Source organism: Triticum dicoccoides, chromosome 2B (genome assembly GCF_002162155.2).
Source record: "Triticum dicoccoides isolate Atlit2015 ecotype Zavitan chromosome 2B, WEW_v2.0, whole genome shotgun sequence".
In the NCBI taxonomy this organism is placed as follows: domain Eukaryota; kingdom Viridiplantae; phylum Streptophyta; class Magnoliopsida; order Poales; family Poaceae; genus Triticum; species Triticum dicoccoides.
Window position 1 is genome coordinate 651844306 of NC_041383.1, and position 9118 is coordinate 651853423.

General features: G+C 48.8%; 1 protein-coding gene across 1 annotated transcript; it reads right to left on the reverse strand.

Annotated features, from left to right (window-relative positions):
• Positions 1–1368: 1368 nt before the first annotated feature.
• Positions 1369–5238, reverse strand: LOC119365406 (protein ECERIFERUM 26-like). The gene is made up of 2 exons (XM_037631034.1): positions 4586–5238; positions 1369–2437 (listed from the first exon to the last, which is right to left on the reverse strand). Exons 1-2 carry the CDS (start codon positions 5048–5050, stop codon positions 1610–1612), a joined length of 1293 nt encoding a protein of 430 aa, XP_037486931.1. The 5' UTR covers positions 5051–5238; the 3' UTR covers positions 1369–1609.
• Between the last annotated feature and the right edge of the window lie 3880 nt (positions 5239–9118).

Here is a 9118-nt window from a genome sequence, read left to right on the forward strand (position 1 = left end):
GTTAATACAAAGAGTGTTTGCAGTGCTAAAACAAAAAGCTATACCGACCTAGCATTGTGTTTATGGCACGAGCTAGTGGCAGGCCGACTAGCGTTCCGGGTTTTTTTTCTTGGTTCGTCCATTTCATTTGGTTTTTACATTGTTCGTTCTTGTTTTTGGTTTGTATACATTTTAAATATTCTAAATACAGATCGTTGAATTAATTAATTCACTTCAATTTTTAAAATCTTCCATTATGCATTAAAAAATATTGGACACGCGAGATTTAAAAAATGTATGTACAATTCAATATAAAGTTTCACTTGCACTAAGAAAACATCAACCTCTATTCAAGAAATGTTCATCACGGATTTTATAAATGTTAAACATGTATTTTAAAATTCAAATATGTATTTTGAAGACATTTTCATTATGTATTTGAAAATGTTCAAAATGTATAAAAATATCAGCGTGTATACAAGAATATACAATGAATATACGAAAAAATGATCAAATATATTAAAAAATGTTCACCTTGTATTTAACAAAATGTTCAAGGTGTATCGGGAAATTGTTTCACATCCAATGGAAAATGTTCAACGTGTATTCAAAAAATGTTTAACAAGTATTTGGAAAAAAAATGCTCAAACATGCATTTAAAACAAATCATCATGCATATGAATAATGTTCAATGTGTACCCAGAAAGGTTCAATGTGTATGTGGACAATGTACAATGTGTATAGGAACTATATACAATGTGTATTCAAAAAAATGGTGAACATCTGTTTTAAAAATATCATCATGTGTTCAAAAAAAAATCAACGTGTATTTCTGTATTCAAAAAAATGTTGGGACATGTATATAAAAACATGTTCATCACATATTTGAAAAATGTTCAATGATTATAAAAACAAAGTGCAGAGTGTATGCGAAAATGTACAGCATTTATTAAATAAATCGGCATGTATTTTAAAAATAATGAAAATATAGAAATAACCAAAAACAAATGAACAAATGTTCGACATGAATTTTTGAATTTTTAATTTCCAATATTTTTCAAATTAACAAAACAGACTATATTATTTTGCAAGACACCCAATATTTTTGTAAATTGACCACACTGTTAAAATTCGCAGCGTTTTGCGAAATTCATGTAGTTTTTTTATTTTCACGTTGTTATTTGTCTAGCTACAAATGGATTCGGCCAACGTAGTTAGCATAGTCATCTACAAATAGATTGACTATGTCTGGCTTACTCCTTAAAAACCGAATAATAATAACATATTCTTTACGTCTCATAATGTAAGACATTTTTTCACAATAGTATAGTGTCAAAAAGCGTCTTGCATTATGAGATGGAAGGAGTAGTTGTTAGAGGCTTATGCGTATCAAATCAAACACCCATAGACCAAGCAGTTCGAGGTTTACCTCCAAGCCAGTCCTCTAAACTAGTTTGATAAATTATTGCAATCCTGGGTACATTTTGCGTAAGTTATTTCGTAACATCGTACATTCGTACCACACACACACACAGTCACCCCACACCCGCATCGATTACTGAAATAACCCCAGCAAATCACTCTCGAAAGCAATCAAACGTAACCAACTGAAAACCACCCAACTGAAGTTTCAGGGAGCCGGCTGCAGGAGCGTGCTCCCGAGCGCGGCGCGGAGGGCCTCCACCTCGTCCTTGGGGAGCACCGCCGTGACGACGCGGCCGCGCCCGTCGGCGTCCGGCTGCACCAGCACGGCGCCCTCCTCGCCGACGCCGTCCAAGCCGTACTCCACGTGCGCGGGCCTCTGCCCCTTGATCTCCAGCCCGTACAGGTCCACCTGCTCCATGTCCACGAACGTTAGGTTGGCGCCGTAGATGATCACGTCCCCCGGGAACGCGACCACCGCCGCGGTCTCATCGACGACGTTCTTGGCCAGCAGCGCCGCCAGCTCGGACACGTCGGTCTTGGCCGGCGGGGAGCCCGCCTCCACGTACCCGACCCTCTGCTCGTTGGCCAGGGAGTTGCCGCTCCTGGCCGACATGTCGTTCCTCACCACCGTCACCGTCTTCACCTCCTTGGCGGCCCTGATCTTCGCCACCGTCTGCCACAGGAGCGCCGAGATGAGCTCGAAGGCGCCGCCGGCAGCCGCTGGCTCCTGCTGCTGCAGCCTCGTGAGCATCGGCTCGGTGACGTGGAAGGAGTAGCCCGCCATGTCGACGCCGGCGGGGACAAACCAGTAGTCCTCGATGGGCCCGACCGACTTCACGGAGCGCGGCACGGCGGCGTCGGCAGGCGCGCGGTCTTGCGGCTCGTTCCTGGGGTTCACGGTGACGGCGTCTGGCGTCTTGCCGCCCAGTATCTTTGCCCAGTGATTGAAGCAGGTCGTCGCCGTGGCCACGTCGCCGATGAGGTGCGCCCAGCTGAACCCGAGCGCCATCGCTCCACACTTGAACTTTGTGACCTGCGAAGCTCAGTCAGTCGCGCTGTCATTTTTACAACTTGGAGCTGAAATCAGTTACCAGTATACTGTGCAGAAAAAAATTCAAGTTTAATACAGGCCAAGGAAGCAAGCTTGGGACCGGGACTAGACGGGCGACTTGGCCACATAAGTCGAGACACGGTGGCCCTACTCCATCCACATGGCAAAGCTGATCATAAATTCACAATGCACCACCGGCAATGACGGCGATCCGTAAAACATTTATGCTGACTGCGAGCGCACACGCATCCTTAAATGATCGTCTTCAGTCCGAGTGTTGGGTCGTCTTCAGTGCGAGTGTTCGCTCTTCTACCTACTTGGGTTCACTGTTGTCAAATGAACGCACGCATGGCTAGCTTAGGCTGGTCACAGTGGGGAGGAACTTAGGAGTAACATCACACACTCCAATACAACTTTGCTTATGTGGCACGTATTTAATGAAGAGAGAGGTGCTTGTGGTAACTAGCTAAGTTACCGAAACATCACACACTTCAAGAAACAATGAGTCTATAACCTAATAAATACATCGTTGCATGACAGGACATAGATGTTCCTACCCACTATGGAGGTAGTAACATAGTCTAGGAAAGTGTGAAGTTACTAGCTTATGTTCTTGCCCATTGTGACCAGCCTTAGGCGATTCACTGGTGAAGTTCAGGGATACAGCGTATTACTGAACTTCAAGCACCGAGAAAGTATTCGGTGGAAACCAAGTTACAATGAAAACTAGGTGGGAAGTGGGAACTGGGTTTGAAAATTTTCAAAAATTGTCAAAAAAACAATACAGTATATTAAGAGGGTGATGTTCTATTATTAGCATGTGAAATTCAACTTTAGACACAAAATCAATTATGAGGTACTAAAAAAGAAAAGCAATTCGGGGATAGATAGCGACTTTTACTGTTTGGCACTAGTACTACTCATTGCCGAATTTGTAATTTTTTTTCCATACCTCATAAATTAATTTGTGTTTGAACTTCGAATTTTATATGTCAACAGAGAGCCATCTCTTCAACATACTCTATTATTTTCAGAAATTATTGAAACTTCCTTTTGTCCAGGATAAACTTCTATTTGTGATGTCAATGGAGTACATGGTTTTCACCGGATATTCTCTAGCACCAATACTAGTAGTAGGATCAAATTCAGCTGGATCTTCCTTTTGTCGAGTTTGATGTATGATAGATTGATGGTTTGGTTGGAATTCAATTCAAGAGATGTTGGCAGCTGAGATGTGGTACGAGTAGTAATCTCGGATGGAAAGGAAAACTGAATTACAGTACGTACGTAGTACACAAGTTGCACTGACACCGGTTCTTGTCTCAGCAGAGGCAGACGTGGTGCAGTTAATACTAGCGACGATGCCAATTGGCAGGCCCCGGTACGGGCGCAATGAATGATGTATTGTAGTAGTAAAATTAACATGATCTGCACAGTGGAACACCACTTACTTTTTCACCTTCCACATGCCAAAATTTTCTCGTCTAGTGTATCATCATCAGTTGATTCATCAGTGCATCACCATATTGGAACAAGATTTTGCTGGATGGAATTCTGATCATGCACATCGGTGGGATGCCCTATCCTACCGCTGAAACCGCCTCACCTGCTTCGCATGATCCCTGTACATCGTACTAATACTACACTCTACTGACGATTTAAGAAGAGCGGGGACGAAACGCCCCTTCAGTCCCCACGAACTAGAAATGCCGGATGCGGGATGCCGGATGCCGGATGCAGCAGCAATCAAGTAATCAGTTTGCTCCCAGTCCAAGCAACATCAGCCGGGCGCACTAATGGCTTCCGATTTTGAGGTCCATACCCAGTTCTAGCATAATTTTTTGATGGTTACACCTACAGCTGCGAACCACACCGAAAGCTACATCTTGATGATCATCTAATCCTTATCCCGCGTCAAGAACCGGTCGCGCCAAGCCAGAACAGATCGATCTCTGGTAAAAGTAGTAAAATCCTTATCTACAATGTCAACAATCCTCGCAAGCAACTCCCGGTTGAAGATTCAACTGGCCGAGTAGTTGTTTAATCGAATAAGTGGTACTACTATTCATTTCATTATCGGGGTATGATTGGATTGGAGGCGAGAATGAGAGTGGTCGACGGTCTGTTTACCTGGACGTAGAGCAGCGGGGAGAAGAAGAGCTCCGGGCCGAGCACCTTGTCGTAGCAGAGCTGGCGGACGCGGTCGACGGCGTCGTCGCGGAGCCACTCGTCCAGCGCGCGCTCGCACTGGGCCTCCACGATGCGGACGCCGCAGTCGTTGCACTTGACGTAGGGCCGGCGCGAGGCCTCCTGCTCGCCGGCGGCGTCGTCGGCGGGGCGGCGGACGCGACCGGCCACGGGGTAGTAGGCGTCGAGCCAGGGGAACATGGGGTCCTTGAGCACCTTGGTGGTCACCCCGCGCACCACCTCCCCCGCCGCGTAGTAGTACACCCCGCGCAGGTAGTGCAGCCGGAACGCCAGGTCCGCGTCCCCCAGCTCGTACCCCTCCACCTCCGTCACCGAGCTCGGCACCACCGTCGACAGCCGGTGCCCGTGCACCGCCTCCGCCGCCGTCTTTTCCCCCTCGAGCCCCATGCCGATCGCGCCGCGCAACAGCTGAGTATACGTGCAAGCTCGCGACTGCTTGGGCTAGGCTAAGCTGAGCTCGCTCGCTGTGTGAGTGCACAGCCTCGGTTTGTTGGTGGGACGCGTGTAGGGGTGGCGTATATATCCGGCCCGAGATGGGGGGTGGACGGAAGCCGGAACACGGCAGTTCGCCGGTAACCGGTTGGGGTTTAAATACGGGCGCGGGCGGGGTTGGTTGGGGAGGTGAGCAACGGACGGACGGATGGGTTCGACTCGACGGCTCCGACCCGCGCGCTGACAGGGTGACGAGGCGCGAGCCGCCGTGCAGCGGTGCACGGTTGCCGGGCGCCGCCGGTGAATTGATGGCTGGCTCGCCGGACAGGACGCCCCGCGCCGTGCGCGCACTGTTTTGCGTGGCTGTGTTCTCTGGATGTCGGATCTCATGGTCCTCGCCGTGTGATCTGTACAAGGATGGCGGAGGAATGTAGTACGCCAGTGGGATTGGATCTGAGGGACATCGGATTCGGTTCCACGCGCGGTGGCGCCGACGAACAGTGCGTGGCCGCTGCAACAGTGGTGGTGCCGGCGACGGCGTCTCCTCTTGGGTGGGCGCCGTATGTAGGTGGTGGGACTGGACTTCACCTACGCGACAGGCGGAGGCGTGCGACGACGGTGGACGTGGTAGCAGCACGAGCCGTGGACACTGTTGAAGGTCACGTGAAGCGGTGAAGGCATAGCCCCGTATGGTGTGTAACTGTGTGCAGCTGAGATCTGTACCAAGGTAGTACTAGTGCTACACGGAACGGGTACGAGTAAAGTTCAACGTGACCCTACAAAAGCGACAGTCCTATGGGGCGGTGCCAAGAAACCTTTTTTAACAAAAGTCATAGTCTGCTTGCGAACTCATTTGAACTCATGATGAACAGTAAACTCTGAAAAAAGTAAAAGCATTTAAAAAATTCTGATTTTTTTTGTGCAAACATTGACAAAAATCTTAATGCTTACAAAATTTCATCATGAAATGACGTTCATATAAGTCGTGGCAAAAAAGTCAAAATCAGCACTCTAAAATGTTTTTAAAAATAATACTTTTGAAGCATCAATTTTGTATTTTTTTTCTATGACTTCCATGAAACGTTACTTCACTGAAAAAGCCAAATCTTGTCCATGAATCTTAAACCCTATATCATATATACCTAAATAGTTCATTCGAAATACCACATGCCACTTTATCAAAGGCCCACCATAACATGCCTGAGAAAAAGTTTTTCATTTTTGGTTGAACCCATGCACATATCCCACCTCGCCACACATGCCATCTCATCACAGGTCCACTCGACATGCATGGGAAAAGTTTTTCACTATATGATGACACTATATTAAAAATAAATTGACCACGGAATAATCGTATGTAGTCCTCCGTAAACTAATATAAGAGTGTTTAGATCATTATTTTAGTTATCTAAACGCTCTTATATTAGTTTACAGAAGGAGTAATATATAATATTTATTTTTAGTTTTAGTTCATGTATTATTAATTCTACTATGAATGTTGCATACCATCAAATCACTAAAATTGATTGCAATTTCCCATAGCAACGCGCAACGGTATTTCTAGTAAAGTACTCCCTGTTGGGGAACGTTGCAGAAAATTAAAAAATTTCCTACGATTTCATCAAGATCCATCTATGAGTTCATCTAAGCAACGAGTCATGGGAGAGAGATTGCATCTACATACCACTTTGTAGATCGCATGCGGAAGCGTTCAAGAGAACGGTGATGATGGAGTCGTACTCGCCGTGATTCAAATCACCGATGACCAAGTGCCGAACGGACAGCACCTCCGCGTTCAACACATGTACGGAGCGGATGACGTCTCCTCCTTCTTGATCCAGCAAGGGGGAAGGAGAGGTTGAGGAAGAAGACTCCAGCAGCAGCACGACGGCGTGGTGATGGTGGAGAGGCAGTACTCCGACAGGGCTTCGCCAAGCACCTAACGGAGGAGGAGAGGTGTTGGGGAGGGGAGGGGCTGCGCCTTGGATCAGGTGTTCAGCCCTCCCCTCGCCCCTCTATTTATAGGGGAAGGGGGAAGGGGGCCGTCCCCCTCTAGATGAGATCTAGAGGGGGGCGGCGGCCAGGGAGGGGGGCTTGCCCCCCAAGCAAGGGGGGCGCCCCCACTAGGGTTCCCCCCCCCCCAACCCTAGGCGCATGGGCCCAAGGGGGGGGCGCCCAGCCCTCCAGGGGCTGCTTCCCTGCCCCCTACGGCCCATGAGGCCCTCCGAGAGGGGTGGCCCCTCCCGGTGGACCCCCGGAATCCCTCCGGTGGCCCCTGTACAATACCGATATGCCCCCGAAACTTTCCGGTGACCGTAAGACAACTTCCCATATATAAATCTTCACCTCCGGACCATTCCAGAACTCCTCGTGACGTCCGGGATCTCATCCGGTACTCCGAACAACATTCGGTAATCACATACATGTCTTCCTAATAACCCTAGCGTCACCGAACCTTAAGTGTGTAGTGTCGTGGTTCTAAGTCTGACAGTAGAATAGGGGGGTAGGTATGGAGAGGCAAGATCCTAACTATGGAGTAGTTGTACACACGAGTGTTTAGCGAGTTCAGGCCCTTCTCGGAGGAAGTAACAGCCCTATGTCTCGGAGCCCTGAGGCGGTCGACTGATCTCTGTGTATATGAATTACAGGGGTGCGAACCCTTCTACCAGTGGAGGGGGGTGGCTTATATAGAGGACGCCAAGACCCCAGCCAGCCCACGTTAGCAGAGGGTTAAAGTACATTAAGGTCTAGCGTTACTGGTAACGCCCTACATAAAGTGCCATCATGACCATTAAGACTACTTAATTACAGACCGTTTGGATGTAGAGTAGATCCTGAACTTCTGATGGTCGAGTGAGTCTTCATAGGCGAGTGTCTTCTAGCCGGTCGAGTGGAGCCTCTCTTGGTCGACTGGAAGGTAGCTTCGTCTAAGGGTGTCCTTGGGCATGGTATCCTGGATAGATCCATGACCCTACCCTAGGTACATAACATCATCATTAGCCCCCGAATGGATCGAGGTTTGAATGAGGAAGGAGTTGATGATTTTCTCTGACTCATTTTCTATGTTTTGGTTGTGTCGTATCTTGGATCGGCGATCTTCTTTTCGACGTTGGCGTCAACTTTTACTTCAGTCGCCTTGATCCATTCTTATCTTCTGTCGAGTGAACTTTTGAACTTTGTTGAACTTCCAAGCGACGGATCGCGGGAAGGATATCGTCTGACAGATTGATCTGCTGTTAGAGGATTTTGCGGGATCTGAAATTTGGGAAGCGCGTGAAGCGGGGCGATCCGCGACAATCGGGCGGGATAAGGCATGGATGCCTCGATTTCCGTGCCGCCTTTTTCGCCATGTATCGTGTGTGCGCGACTGTTTCGGGATGTGACAGGTCTGCTCGGGCCCACTCGTCAGCCACTTAGAGGCGGCCTTATATAAAGTGTCGGGGGAGAGTTTTTGAACAGTGCCTCTCCATTCTCCTCTCTTCCCTCTCTGCCTCCGCCCACAGCGCCTGCTCCCACCTTCGCCTTATCCACCTCTCGAGCACTTCGCCGGCGATAATGGTGAAGGAAAAGACGGCGGCTCTGGAGCGCGCGAAGAAGGCGATGGCGACGGGGCAAGCGAAGGGGAGACCGTCTAGTCGGGGCGGATCTTCGTCGAGGTCCCGCCTGCCGAAGGGTTGGGTCCAAGGGGATTGGATCCGCTCGACCATCACCGAGAAGGACCTCAACGACCTGGCCAATGAGGGACTGATCCCCCATGGGTCAGCGAGGCTCCCGGGGTCCGAGTGTCAACCGCAGCCGCAGGAGGGTGAGTGCGTTCTCTTAGCCACTCACATAGATCGTGGTTTCTCTCTGCCGCCGAGTGTTTTCTTCCGAGGGTTTCTGAATTTCTTCGGGGCGCAACTCCATCACTTCAATCCCAATTCCATCGCCTATCTTGCTGCCTTTGTGTCCATGTGCGAGAACTTCCTGGGTTGTCGACCGCACTGGGGTCTCTTCAAGTACATATTCACCTGTCGCTCGCAG